The 15,987-nt window shown below is 41.5% G+C and overlaps 1 protein-coding gene across 3 annotated transcripts in view; it reads left to right on the top strand.

The window, feature by feature from the left end:
- The first annotated feature begins 398 nt into the window (after positions 1 to 398).
- FAM120A (family with sequence similarity 120 member A) overlaps positions 399 to 15,987 on the top strand; it is a 128,932-nt gene continuing 113,343 nt past the window's right edge. For 2 of the 3 annotated variants that reach the window (XM_032799587.2, XM_075073219.1), the window contains exons 1-2: positions 608 to 1,415; positions 8,959 to 9,205. In XM_032799587.2, the coding sequence (XP_032655478.1) occupies positions 942 to 1,415; positions 8,959 to 9,205 (721 nt within the window). In that variant the 5' untranslated portion in view covers positions 608 to 941. Of the gene's footprint in view, positions 1,416 to 8,958; positions 9,206 to 15,987 lie in introns of all 3 variants that reach the window. The other variant, XM_032799578.2, reaches the window with a different exon arrangement.

Genomic DNA, 15,987 nt, shown 5'->3' with positions numbered 1-15,987 from the left:
GGGCTGGATGCCTCTCACCCAGCACCCCTCCCCCCAGCTCTGGGGCCGCAACAGCACCCAGCAGGCTCTTCCAGTCCTGAACTCGCACGACCACATTTCAGTGCCACGACCCCGTGTCCAAGCACTGCCATCATGCCCAGCGGGACAGAGCTTCTGCCTTGAAGCAGCTTTGCAGCGCGCCCCGCCATTCCCCTTCTCCTGCCGCCGAGCGAGCCTCTTCCTCCGTCAAGTCCGCCACACCTCCTCTTCCTCTTTCCAGCCTCCCTCCCTCCACGGAGCCCCGTCGCTGTTGGCTCTTCCAGCCCTCCGCTCACGTCACTCCGTTCGTTTGCCGCCTCCCCCCCAACTTCCAAGCCCCTCCGCGTAGTAGCCCCCGCCCGCTCGTGCGTAGGGCGCATGCTTGGGTTATGCAACAGCCCTGCCTTGCGGCCCATGCCCCGCTGCCCGAGTGCTGCAGTCGCAGGCCAAGGGTGCTGTATAGGTGGAAGACGCCGGGTCGGTGGGGCGCACTTGCGGCCCGGCCCCCCGGTGCTGCCCCTGAGGCTATTGTATGCGCGGCGCGCCGGGCCCGTGAGTGGCAGCGGGAGCCGCCGCCAAGTCCCGCCTGTTCCGCTCTCCCTGCTGCAGGCGGCGGCGGCGGCGGGGTGGCTTCCTGCGCGCTGTGCCGCTCCCCCTCCCCCCGGCAGTAGCAGCCGCAGCGGCAGCAGCCCGGGTACCTGATCCATGGCTCTGTGAGAGCAGCACATGGCGGCCGCAGCTGCCATGAGCCCCCAACTAATCCACACAACTCCCCCCTGAAAGGCCACCTCCAGCAGCAGCGCCCCCACCGGCTTCACCGATCCCACCCCGCCCGCAACTCCAGCCACAGCCCATCGGCCGGCCAGCACCCAGACCCCGCCGCCGGGCCTGCGCTCACCCGCCGCCGCCGCCCGGTCCTCGCCATGGGAGTGCAGGGATTCCAGGACTACATCGAGAAGCACTGCCCCAGCGCCGTGGTGCCCGTGGAGCTGCAGAAGCTGGCCCGGGGCAGCCTCGTGGGAGGGGGCCGCCAGCGGCCCCCTCAGACCCCGCTGCGCCTCCTCATCGACGCCGACAACTGCCTGCACCGGCTCTACGGCGGCTTCTACACGGACTGGGTGAGCGGCGGGCAGTGGAACCACATGCTGGGCTACCTGGCGGCGCTGGCCAAGGCCTGCTTCAACGGCAACATCGAGCTCTTCGTCTTCTTCAACGGGGCCCTGGAGAAGGCCCGGCTCCACGAGTGGGTGAAGCGCCAGGGCAATGAGCGCCAGACCGCGCAGCAGATTGTCAGCCACGTCCAGAACAAGGGCACCCCGCCGCCCAAAGTCTGGTTCCTGCCGCCCGTCTGCATGGCGCACTGCATCCGCCTGGCCCTCATCCGCTTCCACATCAAGGTGAGCAGCGGGGCCCAGTGGCCTCCCCCCGCCAGGGTGCCAGCGCCTCTGCCTGCCACGCTCCTCGGCCTCCCCCACCATGGCACCAGCGCCCCCTCTCGCTGCGCCCCTTGGCCCCCCCATCTCCACCATGGCACCAGCGCCCCCTTTCGCTGCGCCCCTTGGCCTCCCATCTCCACTATGCCACTAGCGCCCCCATCACATGGCACCAACGCCCTCTCTCGCTGCCCCCCTTGGCTCCCCCACCGTAGCACCAGCGCCCTCTCTCGCTGCCCCCCTTCTCCATCATGGCACTAGTGCCCCCATCACATGGCACCAGCGCCCTCTCTCGCTGCCCCCCTTGGCCCCCCCCCCTTTTGCCGCTTTCTTTAGTCCCTGTGGCCAATTCCCGGCGCTACGGCCTGCGGAGGGGTAGGGCTCTAAGATGGCAGCGGGATTGCCCTCCCGGTAATGTCCGTACCGAGTTCAGCGAGGGGAGGGGGAATCATGTATTCCCATATCCGCAAAATGTCGTCAAAACCTGGCGGGGAGAGGAGGTTCGGCGAGCTCCCTGGGAGCGGCCTCCACTGGCCACCGGCAGCTGCACAACTGAACGCGGCCAAAGTTTATGCTGCTGCCGCTGCCTTCTCCGAGGACCCCCTCAGGTTGGAGCAAAACTAGCCTTGCTGCCGCCTGGGAGCTGCAGGGTGCCCTTAGCAGGCAGAGGGGAGGGTGTAGTGAGCACCCTGGTGTCCTTAATCTCCGCTGGGATTTTCTATTTATACATACCTGTCAGCCTGTGGAAGCAAAATGAGGGTGATATATAGCATCCAGGCAGAGCCCTTCCCCAACCGAACTGCCCAAATGGGCCACAGAGGGGAAAATCACAGTTTCAGCATGCCTTCAAAATGGGGCATAGCAACAACTTAATAGTTTCGAAAACAGGACTAGCTGTGTTGCTTCCCCTGTCTTTCCTTTTATTTTTTCTTCCCTTCTTTCAGTGCATTGTGTATTGTTTGTCTTTTCCATCTTTCTTTATTTTATTATTTTTTTTTACTGGGGGGGTTATCCTTATTTTCCCTTTCTGTTGTAGTCTCTATCCCTTCATTTGTAGATTCTTTTCTTTCACTACTCTCCTTCATGTCGTCTTGGGGTAGCAACTAAAGAGTCCTAACTCACCCATCAAATGTGGCTGATGATGGTGTTTTGTAGGGTGAGGGTGAATTTACGGGTATCATCCTGCAAATGCTGATTAGCTGACAGTCTTGTTTATATATAAAGTTGGGTATTTTCTTTTGCTTTAAAACTGGGTACAGTGTTCTGTGCTAGATCCTCTGCCTCCATGTTCTTTTGGGGGTCATTGTTCCATTCATTTATCTGACTTGTAAAATGTCCCTTGCTGCCCTGAGTTCCCTCTTCTTAGAAACACACTTAGCCAATTTGCTTCACAGGTAACAGTATACTCTACATTTTTGCCCCTTCATGTGCAGTATTACATGTTTTTTGCCAAGAGTTTAAATAGGCCTTATAAAACAGTTACTAAAAAGTCAGTAAAGTTGTATTGTACTTGATAGGCCAGCAACAAGTTCTGCCATGAGGCAAGATGTTAATTTGCATTTAAACTGAAGATGTTTTGCCTAAATGAAGTGCATTATCAGATGGTAAAATGTAGATGTTCAGAATCCACGGTAAAAAGCAAAAAATAACTTGTCAAATATAAAGAGGGCCAGAATACTTCCATAAAGAGGTTTCAAGTAGTTAATCCATTATTCTAAAATAATTAACACAAAGTAGTGCCATAACCTATTTTTCTTGTAAACTAGTACTGCTTAACATATAGTTATGCAGCTGTAGTTTAAACTGTTTTTATTTCAGACAAGTATAAATTTGCCGATAGTTTTGACTGCAGGAGGGAATGTCTTTGAGGCTTTATCATGATCTTTTTACTCTAGCATCCAAGAGAAAGGTTGCAAAACATTTTATATACTTTTTATCCAGCTTTCAAGATTTGTAGTAATCTTGCAGTAATAGTTTTTTTTTTTTTTTAATTATGACACATTTAATGGATATTATTTACCACAAAAAAAAATGTTGTAGCTAAAACCTGGAATGAAAGTTCCAGGAATTATTTTTTTAAACGTCCACTAAGGAGAAAAGAGCAGAAGAAGTTGGAACACATACTAACTAGTTGCCAACTTTGGCTATTACTTCTGTAGCATAGTAAATATTATGTGACCTTCAGAGTTGTGCCACTGATCAGTAATTGGAGCTTAACATTATTCGGCTTTTGTACTGTCCATTTTGGTAGATTCCACCACAGCTGTAACTGGGCCAAAGGATAACTTTGAGCTCAGGACAAGTTTCTGTAAAGAATGCTGTCTTGAAAGGGTTTTGAAGAAGTGATTTTTTGGTTAAGTTTTTCAGTGTTCAGCAAAAGGGAGAAACAACAAAATAACTTACTTTCTGGAATTTTGTGAGGTTCAGTGAGACCTTTGATTCACAGAGGAAAACTTAGCATTTTATTTTCCATCTGGGACTTAAGGTTGAAAGGCCTAGTATTAAAAATGATCCTGCATTTTAGAGGCAGTTACAGCTCAGCCTAAGCTGATGGTGGAAGTGCCACCCCTTGATCCCATTGTAACTGGTAAGAAATTTTATAACTCTATGGGTTAATGTATCTAGTGTAGTGATAGGTTAACAGGAATGACAGATGTACAAGGTGTTACTATTATTGACAGGTTAGTGTGAATGATTGTCCTGTTCCTGTATGTATGTAGATTTATTTTTTTCGTATGATAAGTTGCGGCTAACAGGAGAAGTGAGATTTCGCCTTCCTGTGTTAATCAGATGTGGCATGTACCTAGAATAAACTAGAAATCCCTCAGGGTAGAAACTCTCTCTCTCATGTAATGTACTGCAAAACACTGAGGCTTGACATTTTATTTAAAGTCCTTATTTAGTCACTGGTTACCTTTGTCATGATACCAGCTATTCTTTTTCCCATGCTGTTCCTGGCCACCATTAAATAGTTTGATTATGTAATGTGATTATATTAGTCTGTTTTTGTAGCTTGAAAAATATTTTCTAAATAAAAGAGCATTAAAGATCACCTGGTGGAATATCAAGTCATGTGAATTTATTGTTATAGTATAATATATCCTGTTGTCTTTCCATGAAATAGATATTAAGATTTTCTTTTTGTCTAACTCCTTAATTCTTGGAACTCCTGCATGATACTTTTGCTACTGTTTTAAATGGATACTGTGATCTGATGTCAGAGTGTATAATGTGCAAATTCTGGGTTCTGAAGAATATTTTTTGCCTCTTAGCCCCAGAGACCTGAGGATTTCCCAGCAGTAAAATAAAGGTTTTTTCTTAACTTTTTTTTGTAGATGAAATGGATTGTTTTGGCATTGATAGCTGATTAACATGCAGCAAATTAGTAATAAGTTTTAACGAGCTGTTAGTAGCTGACTATATCTACACTAGCACTTTTGTTGGTCAGGGGTCTGAAAAAACACATCCCTGACTGACATAAGTTTCACAGACAAGCGCTGGTGTGGACAGCATTAGGTTGGCAGGAGTTGCTCTCCTGCTGACATAGCTACTGCTTGTTGTTGGGGATGGTTTAATTATATTAATGGGAGAGCTCTCTTCTGTCAGCATAGAGCGGCTACACAGAAGACTTTACCGCGGTGCTGCTGTAAGGTCTCTAACGTAGACATAGCCATAGTCACTTAAGCAATATGTAAACTGGATTTGTGTGTTGTTTGTGTTCTTTTGAGTACATTTAATGTATTTAAAGTTGCTGAATTTGACAGCTTTGTGGCTGTCCACAAAAAAGAGGAGCTGCAGCATGAGTTTTTCTTTACTTCCCTGCCAACATGCCTACAACTTGACTTGAAGGAACCAACTTTAGTGGGGAGAGGACAGTTCATACTTATTGAATCCTTGGCCTTTTTGCTGAGATTGTGAGTAAAGGATCAGTTGTGTTGGGTTTTGTGGACACACGTCCCTTGGGGAGCTGGATTTATCCCACCAAAGCACTTGAAAGTTATCAAAGAGTAATCCTTTTTTAGTCACTGCCAATGTTGGAGAGATTAAAATTGCTGACCTAGAGGTAGAAGGCAGCTCCATATTGCTCTGTTTCTTTGAGCTGGCCAGCCCTCTATGAAATGGGGTGAATTTGTTAGTAATCCAAATAGATGATCAGTTTATACAACCAACTAGGGTGCTGTGTAGATAGGGATATATATAGATAATTTTAAGATTAGACCATAAACTTCCTGCTTTTTCCTAATAGCTTATTTTCAAGTTTGTGTGTGTGTATATTATATATATTAAACTCAAAATTAGCTACTTTTTTGTTCTCATGCACTATTTTCTTTTATTGATCATAGTTCTGGTGTCTATTTTATAGTTCTCAAATATACTTTTCTCTTTAACCCTTATCCCAAACTCCTTCACATTCTACTTACCCCACAGTTTCTGACAATGTTCTGGGTGGGCAAGAGTAAATCAAACTTGCATGTTTAATTTTTTTTGCATGTGCATAAGGCAATACAACCTCATTGCAGAATGAAATCCCTCGTTTTATTTTGGTGTTTCAAGAAAGTTTATTTTGAGAACATTGGTAACAAGTTTTAAATATGAACTAATCTTCAGTAATCTTACTGAAAACGGTTGTGATTTATGGCCTCTCTGCACTCTTACAAACTGTCCATTAGCTCAGTTTGTTTTGCTAAGAAAAAAGTAAATACTTCCCACCCAGCGCAGATTTAAAGAATTTGTAGATTACTTCAGCGCAACATAAGCTAACACAGATTTCTCTGAGATATTAAATGTTTGTACAGATCGTTATTTTTGTTGTGAACTTTTGTTTGTTGTCCATTGAAAGAAATGTAATTCATGAAACAGAAACTTGTTTTTATGCCAAACACGTTTGTTAGAATTTAAATGTTTAAGCAGTGCACGGGACCTGGCATTGTTAGTGCTTTGGCAGAACCTCATTTTCTTTTCCGTGTGTGTCACTAGTAAATCTTAAATTATTTTCTCTTTTCCTGTTCTGTCCTCATTTACACATGACTTAGATTTAAACTTATTTTTTGCCTTTTTAAGTGCTGAAAATTGTTTCAAGTTACATTACTTCTTTTTTTCCCCTTCAGATTTCTGATTTTCACCTTTGTGCTTTATTTTGGCATAACATGCATGTTCCAACTAGTTTGATTTGTGCAACTTTTAAACCTCTTATCTCTAGCTTTTATACCCGTTTTGTGGCTCTTGTATCCGGTTTTGGTTTTGGTAAAGTTGAAAGTTCGCTGTACCTTGACAGGCAGCCATTACAGCTCTTCATCATATAACAGCTTAATTATTTGTGTTACTTAAACACAGTTCAGTAAGATAAGTCCAACATGTACACGATACATATAACTTGCTAGTACTTATGAAAAATGTAGTAGAGTTAATCATAAAAATTGTGCTAGTAACCTTCCCAGGTTAAAACATTTTATAGATCTGATTTTTGAACTTTTGCATTTTTCTTTTTGAGTGACTAGAGTCATCTTTGACAACTTGATAACCTGCCACAAGGAGTTTTTCAGTCTATCTTGGACATGAACAAAACAGCCACACATACCACACCAAATGGTGATATAACTAATTAGATACTTATGAAACAACTCTTAAGATGTTACCTTTAGGATGGGTACTTTTGAGAAGCAAGGGAATGCATTGAGAAGCTTTGTGCACCGTTGACCTTAAATGCAGACTTTTGCAATCAGGATAACTTTGACATGGAGTTAAAAGATGAAGATAGAAAAAGTGAAACATAGAAGAGCATAACTTTTTCCTCATCCCTTGATACTTAACAAATATACCAAACATAGTTTCCCTAAGAAACTAGGTAAAAGTTGAAGAAAATTGAACGTTTTAGCAAACTTTAAATTGGCTATATAAGCAAAATACTGAGTTGGATGCTGACTGTCCAGTAACTCAAGTTTCTAAATATGTGTCAGTCATGAAGTTACATGTGTGAATCTGAACTTATACTGGGGTATCCTTACGAGAAGCTTGAATATCAATAGAAGATCAATACAATGTGACTGTATTACATGCAGATAACATGGAATAATATTCAGAGCACAAGGGCTGCTTTGTTTGAACAACTTTTTAAATTTGCTTTTAGAACTAAAGCTTCTTTTTTACTAAGTAATAAAGTGTTAGTTTAAACTATTCTGATTTGACTGAAGAGTGATAGAACTATTATGATTATTTATTTTGTGTGTTATCATACTGCATAGGAGACCTGGTCATGAACCAGGATCCTGTTGTGCTAGGTGCTGTAGAAACACAGAACAAAAAGACTGTCCATGTCCCAAGCATCTTACAAACTGACTCTTAAATTTGGTTATCACTAAGTCTAAGTTTATAACTATATAAACATATGTATTGTGGTGAATTGAACTGTTGTTTTACCCTTCTTGCCTTTGAACAGGTATCTCAAGGCATTTTACTTTTAAATTCAGATGCTTGTTGTGGGTAGGTTATACCAGCATGAAAGCTTTCGGCATTTTTCCGAATCACTGACTAATAGTTTGGGATGTAGGTAACAGCAGAAGACAAAGGAGCAAGTTTTCATAAACAGTGTTTTTTTTTGTTTTTTAACTTTTTCGGGGCTTGATATTGCAGTTGTGGTTCCTGTAACTTGTTGGAGTCATTGGAAGTTCAGTGTATGGAAGGGCAGACTGCGGAGCGTTGGATACTTATCTGACTATTTTAAAAATTATTGTTACACAAGCCCCTTGTTGTCTGATCAAGAAGTTTGCTTATTTCCAATGTCAGAAGTTGGTCTCTATTTGACTTACTTGAGTCTTCTGTAATTATGCTTCCATTGGAACTACTCTGTTCTAGTCCTTTCAGTGACTAGGAAAGTACATCCTTGAGAATCTTTTTTCCGTAAGTTGGCTGATATTGACTGGTGTAGTAGTATATGTGTGTATTTTGAAAAACTGTTAAAATGTAACATAATACAATAATGCTGAGCTATCTTTAAGTAGTATCACCTCTGTCTAAATACCTTTCAGATCTTAGTGTTTTCACAACATGCTACCTATAGCATTATATGAAATCTCTGCTCAAAATGCATTCTTTGGATCTTTGTTTTATTTTAATCCTACTCCAAATGTTCAGGTTCTCCATAAGCCAGGGGTCCCCAACGCGGTGTCCGCGGGTGCCTTGGCGCCCACTGGGGCGTCTAAGTGCGCCTGTGTACTGGTGAGCAGACGAGCATCCTCCGAAATGCCGCTGACAAGCGTCATCATCGGCATTTCTGCGGCGACGCCTTGGATGACGCTGCTTGTCGGCAGCAACGCCTATTGATGTTGCTGCTTGTTGGTGGCATTTCGGCGGATGCTCGTCCGCCACCACAATCCTCAGTGGCTCATCGTCTGGCGGCTGCCAGACGAAAAAGGTTGGGGACCACTGCCTTACACTGAGATCCATATCTGTAGCTTATCATACTAAATATGAGAAAAGACTGTTAATGCTTTTTTCTCTTTTTTTATAGGTTGCACAGAGCATTGAGGATCACCATCAAGAAGTAATCGCTTTCTGCAGAGAAAAAGGTTTCCATGGTTTGGTTGCATATGACTCCGATTATGCATTGTGCAACATCCCTTACTATTTCAGTGCCCATGCCCTAAAACTGAGCCGTAATGGGAAAAGTCTCACAACAAGCCAATATCTGATGCATGAAGTTGCCAAGCAACTGGACCTGAATCCAAACCGTTTTCCTATTTTTGCTGCTCTGTTAGGTAGGTTAAATAATAAGATAATTTTACATATTGTGACTAATGAAACTTACAACTTATATTTATATTAACGATAAATGATTTGTAAAAGATGTATGTGTATATTATCTTTAACAAAGCTCTTTCCTCGTATGACCTGTTTCCCTTTCCATTGTTTTTGAGCTATTATATTCTGTCATTCCATACTCACTGCAGCTTTAGGTTCCTTGTGGCACTAACTTGCGCATGTCTGTGAATGCAATCAACTTTTGAGTCTAGAGAGGTGCTCTGTGAATAGCTGCAAAGGTTGTGAAAAGAGTAATGCAAATCTCTTATGGAAATAAAGTAGGAGTTCTGCAAAAGGTCTCAGTAGCGAAAGCATTTTACTTCATGAATGGGATCAAAGTTTTCAGACGGCTTTAGTCATATTAATACACGGTTTGTCTAAGTAAGTTTTCAGATAGACAGATGTATTTGTGTACTCTATCCATTCATGCTAAAAATGTTGAATTGTGTAGTTATCTTGCACTTCCAGAGTACTTTTTATCTCAGATATGAGTGTTGTACAAGCATTAGTAGTGTCTCAGCTGCCTGGATCACTTCTCTGTCACTGAGGTGGGTCTGAGCAACTATTTCACTACAGGACAATTTATGTCCAAAACTGAAAAGTATTGTATTTAATTGAAACTGCTGGGAAGTACTGGTAGGCAGTATGTAACTATCTCCGCTGGAGTTTGGCTAGAACACTCTCCTGCCTCTGATGGTACATGCTATGAAATCTTTAATGAGCCCAACTAGTGAAGGTCTCAGTTCCATGTCTCATCTGAAAGATGTCACTTTTAGCAGCACAGTACTGCCCACACCATTCTAGCACTTTGTTCTGTTACTGACTTGCCATTTACTGTATCACTAGTACCATTGCAGCACTGAGGTTTTCTATGGGAGACCTCCAAAGAATAAAACGTACATAGACGGGTATTCTAAATTCTTTTGGGCAAAAAGTAATGAGTAAACGTTTTCCATCATGGTATGCTGGATAGAGCACCAGACTAGACCGAGAGACTTGGATTCTATTTCCAGCTCTCCCATTGACTTGCTGAGTGACCTTGGGCAAATTGTATAACCTCTTCAGTTCTTTCTCATCTGTAAAATGCGTATAATACTTCAAGTGGTTTGAAATCTATAGATGAAAAGGGCTATGTATTACTCCCTTGATGTGCCAGTGCTCTAGTAAACACTAAAATTCATATACACACATACTTTGTCAAGGCTTATATTTTCCCTACTAAAAGGTGAAATCCTTTACATAAGAATACAAAGAACCATACAGCAGTGAGTGATTCAAAAAACACTTGCAGTGGGACTATGCAGGAAATAGATAATATTTCTGGTCATGTTAGTTCGTGTTTTCTTTCTGTGTCAAGAATAGTTATCACCACTACTCCCCAAACTGATAAATTGTTGTTAATATGAAGTACTGGTAAAACAGCTAGTGATGCTAGGAGTTTTATGTGAGTGGTGGTTGGTATTGCTGTTGCTAGAATCTGTCTAAACTGACACTTTAAATAACAAAATAGTCCTTAGAATTTGTTTTTAGCAGAGAAAACCTTGTCTTTCTGTGATTTAATGTTTTGAATGGCTTGTCAGTTTTTTGAAGTATATTCCACTGAAACTTACTTATAAAACAAGACACTCGCTCTTTGAACCAAAAAAAGTTACCAGTTATTTTTGTGGCTTGCTTCGTATTGGTTCAGATCAGACCATGAATAACCATTGAGTTAACATTCTGATTGGTTTGACTCTTTTTTCTTATTTTTTGGAGTCTGAGTGATGTAGTTATAGAAAAGGTTCTATATGAACTCTGGGCACTTGAACTCTAGGATTCTGCAGATTTATCAGTACTATGTTGTTTGTATTTGAATATTGTAATGAATATTACTGAATTTAGGCACTGCAGTACTATAAATAAACTTTTATAAAGGTTTATAGGAAGGGTTGTTGGTTTATTTGGGCGTAATGTCACTATGATCATCTCAGTATTTTGAGATATTACTTGTTTTTGAAAGATAGTGTGTAATTCTAATCATATCTTTAATACAGTGCAAGTTGTATGTAATCTGGCAAATGTTTAAAAGCAGCGCATCTTAGGTAACCTGAATAAAACTATAGGTGGGCTACATGTCTTGACAGATGTCTCAGACTTGGCTCATGTGGTCTCCACGTGTCCTCTGAACCTCATAGATGGGGTGAAGGAATCACTTAGTGGTAAGGATGCCTAAGGGCTTGTCTACATAGAGAAAATAACTGGCACTGTTGTAGTGGTATAATTATTCTACTAAGGCTATGCTAGTATAGCTCCCCTGTGAGAACATTCTATTCTGGAATAATTACAATTAAGATAGTATCTTAAACAGCAGTTACAATTATTCCAGAATAAATTACTGTTATATCAGAATAAAGTCACTTACTTCAGAGTAGTGTGTCAGCATGGGAGCATTGTACCAGCGTGGCCACAGTGGAATAATTATTTCACTATATAGTTATGCTAGTCCGTTTCCATGTTTAGACAAGCGCTTAGCATTTCTGTTTTTAATCTGTGTTGCTAGTTCCCTGTTAAAGTTCACCTTTTGGGCTGAAAGTTTCTATACCCGGTGCTACCCAAAGGTGAATTGTTACTGAAACTTTGAGGGTGAGAGAGGCTCCACCATTGAGTATGAACAGAGTGAACACAAATGGTGACCTTTCTTTAATAATAATAATAATAATAATAATTAATAATAATAATTTTAACAAAAAGACAAAATGGCTGGGGTTAAAAAGTTGAAACTTGACAGGGAAGTGCTTTTGAGTATTGCAGCAAAGTATTTGGATCAATTTTAGGGGCTTAAAAATCACACTTTGTGATGTGAGTGTGGGTACAATTTTTTTCCAATCTCTTCCTGAAATTTTCTCTAACTAGAGAACACAGTTTGTATTGTTCAGGTTTAACTTAGCTGCTTATTGTAGGAAGGGAGAGTGCCTCAGATATTGGACAGTTAAGATGCTGCCAGGGACATCCTGTTTTGAGTAGTCTATGCACTTAAAGGCATCTGATCCAACTCAAAAACAGTGGGAGTTTGGATCCACTTGGTAAGTATTGACATGTATACTTGAAAACCTGGTGTGAACCTTGGTCAGCAGAAAACCTAGGCACAGTGTGAGGTAGAGGGGTCTTATTTAGTATATTCGTTATTTGGGGCAATGTCTTTAATTGGTGTCTAACCTTTTTATTTTAAAAAAAACAACCCTAGTAAATGAAATAAAAATGAAAAAAAAAGAATAAAAAATAGAGATTACATAGTTAAGCACTCAGATCAGGAATTAGTGGAGCTAAGGTTGCTTGTGCAACCTTAATCTCTTCCACATTGTGCGTATGCAATATAAGAAGTCTAATTACTCATTCACATGCTATTTCTCAAACAACAGGTTTGGTGGGGTTTTTTGTTTTGTTTTGGTAAAAGAACTTCAGATACATTTTGAAATTTGTAGTGTCTTCTACGTATGATATATCAGACGTAGTACTTCAGTGCAGCTGCATCTTCTGCATATCTTAAATTTTATTTAAAAATTCTATACTTGAGAAATGATCACGTGCATATATTCATTATAGCAGTTTGTCTCTGCATGTTGAAGTCTTTAAACCAGGATTTGAGGACTTCAGTAGCTCAGACATAGGTTAGGGGTTTGATACAGGAGTGGGTGGGTGACATTCTGTGGCCTATATTGTGTAGGAGGTCAGACTAGACAATCGTAATGGTCCCTTCTGACCTTAAAGTCTATAATTCTATGATCAGAATTAACCAGATTGACACAAGGAGACATGACGGTTGAGTGTCAGGCCCAAGGGCTGGAAACATAATTATTTTAAAAATGAAATCTTAGATCCTGCTGAAGTTGATGGGAATCACCCAGGAAAGCTTCCTACTTGTCCACGTTGAGTGGCTTTTTCAGCCTTGAGTTGAGGTTTACTAATCCTTACTTAAACTGGGCTCCGGTGACCTAGAGGTCTGTAGTGATGAAGTAATTGCTCTGTGAAAACTGTTTAATATTAGTTGTGTTCTTAATGGCCACATGAGGACACACAATATCATTTCTCTCCTTGATGGCAGTCTCAGCAGGAAGTGAAGGATTCGAATGGGCATGTTGACTAAATAGTTTGTCCATTCAGCTAAGGAGTGAGATATTCCATTCAATTAGTTTGAAGAATTTTGAACTGCTTTTGTCTCTGCAGTTGTTGTTAAAGTTGGCAGTCCTCAAACTGTGATCCAGGGGGCATCCTCTAGTGGTGTGGAGAGGGTGACTAACAGCAAGGTACTGGTTTCCCTCAAGTCAGCTAAAATACATTACTTTCCTAATATTAATTTTCCTTGTAAACAGTTGCTGTGGTTGCCACAGCTATATGTGATTTGTGAATGGGAAGGAAGGGCTAAGGGCTGATGTACACTGAAAAATTAGTTTGACCTAGCTGCATTGCTCAGGGCTATGAGAAATTCTGCACCATAGTTAAGTTGACCTAACTCCCAATGTAGATACAGTTAGGTTGATAGAAGAATTCTTCCGTTGACCTAACTACAGCCACTCAGAGTGGTGGTAATGGGAAAACCCTTTCTGTCAGTGTAAGAAGCGTCTATATTATGGCATTACAGAGGCATAGCTGTAGTGCTGTAGCGGTGCTTCTATGGAAACTGTAATGTGGACATACCCTAAATGTCGAAGCAATGAAAAAGTTTGAAAAATCGTGCTTTAAATATATTGACTGCACTAGAGACTGTCTGTAGCTTTTTACAAACGTATTGAATATGAAAAAATACTTTGCTACATTATGATAGTTAAATTTAATTGAGTCTGTTAGGATTTCTTCTCATGCTTTGTAAAATCCATTTTCAGATGCTGTCACCAGTGAATCATGTTCTTGCTTTATTCAAGATGTTTCCTCCCATTTCTTCAATCCTTTTTTTGTCTGATTGCAATGTACTATGCTTTGGAAAATCAAAATTATTTAAATAATTTTCCACTTTGCTAAAGTGATTTAAGTGGTAAATGACCACGTAGCTTAGTCATTAACTTGCCAGCCCTTTTCATTCCCAGGCTAACCAATTGACTTGAGGTAGTATTTACTAAATAATTAGTAGAACTGCATTGCTTAATAACCTATCTTAAAATTAGCTCATATTAAAATTAGCAAATATAATGAAAATATGGGGAGAGAATAGTTTCAGATGGTGGCTTAGATACGTTTTTGAAAGTAGGATTTTATGTTAACCTCTTGTTCACTCAGCATTGGCAGACTAAGCCAGTTTGCCTGATATTTCTCATGCGTATTGTTTGCTGAGGGTCAAACTTCTGTTGGAAAGGTTTTCAAAGCTAATTGGGTAGGCCACTGGAAAACATGAGAGCTTTTAAAAAGAACAGTCCTCAATATTTCAAAAGTTTCCCAATGGTTTTCAGCAGGTTTGTCTCAAAATGGCTTTGCCCAGTTACTTCAGATTTGTTTTTTTCTACTGGCATCAGTGAATTGGTATTCAATTATTTTTGGAAAGTGTCTGTTTTAGCTTGAAGTCATTTGAGGAGCATTAACTAAACCTGGGAGATGACTGCAGAGTTTGTTAGATACCCAAGTGCGTCACATGGAGTTCAGAAAGAAACAGCCAGGATGGGAGACAAGGTTAAGTGTCTTCAGCTGAAGCTTTAAGAAGATATCTTATTAACTTCTGTAGAGGCTGCATCTGCCACATGAACTCCAGCTCTTTCTGTGTTCTGAATTGTAGTGACTCCAGATATAAAACTTAAAGACAGGTTTAGAATAGTATATACAGATTATTTATTTCAGAAAAAATTTACAACACTTCAGCTGTTAAAACTTAGATAATATAATTACATTAATCTCATGATCCAATACATTAATCTGAAAACTCAAAGCTAAGGTTGGACTTGATATGGAAATGCAGAGTTAATATTTTGCTCTTAATATAGAACCTTCAGGTTTTGAAATAATTGTCCTTCTGTAACAACATTTTCTTCTTCGACTGCTTGTTCATGTCAATTCCATTCTAGGTGTGTTCATGCCCACGTGCATGGTTGTCGGAGATTTTTTCCTTAGCGGTATCAGTAGGGCCCTTTGAGTGCCGTGCTTATGTGTCGGGATATCAGGCATTGCCGGGCCTACTCCCTCTCAGTTCCTTCTTACTACCTGTGATGGTTAGTCAGAGTGCCTTTCCTTGCATAGGAAGGGCTAGAGGTTTCCTCTCTTCTGACTTTGAGCCTTAGGGCCTTGTAAATAGTTGTTTATAGTAGTTAGTGTTAAGCAGTTAAGTGTAGTTAGAAATTAGAATCCCAGCGAGGACTTTGTCCCAGGCGGGCCATGCCTTGGTTTCCAGAGTTTAAGCCCTCTGAGGACTGTAACAGGCTTATGCCTGTAAGTGACCCCCCACCCCCACAGCAGCTGCATGACGCTTGGGGGAATCACATGGGAAGGACAAAAGTTGTATTTATAAAAAAATTTCGACTCAGGACTGAGAAACAGCAGGATATTCGTTTGCGGGCTCTCCTTATGGGGGCTGCCCTTTTGTTGGACTTCTGAGGCGTCCCACCAAGACTCCCCTAGTACTTTGGCCTAGGTGTACAGCACACCCCTAGCACCGCTCCCCACCACCAGTGCCCAGAGAGAAAATGAAGAAGCACGGCTTCCCAGCACCAGGCAAGAAAGGCCCTGGGGCATTGGGCAAAGGATTCAGTTCGGTCACCCTTTGCCCCTTAAAGGATCCACC

Source organism: Chelonoidis abingdonii, chromosome 17 (assembly GCF_003597395.2).
Source record: "Chelonoidis abingdonii isolate Lonesome George chromosome 17, CheloAbing_2.0, whole genome shotgun sequence".
NCBI lineage: Eukaryota > Metazoa > Chordata > Testudines > Testudinidae > Chelonoidis > Chelonoidis abingdonii.
Note: the sequence above shows the minus strand (reverse complement) of the source record. Positions and strands in the feature narration are given on the sequence as shown.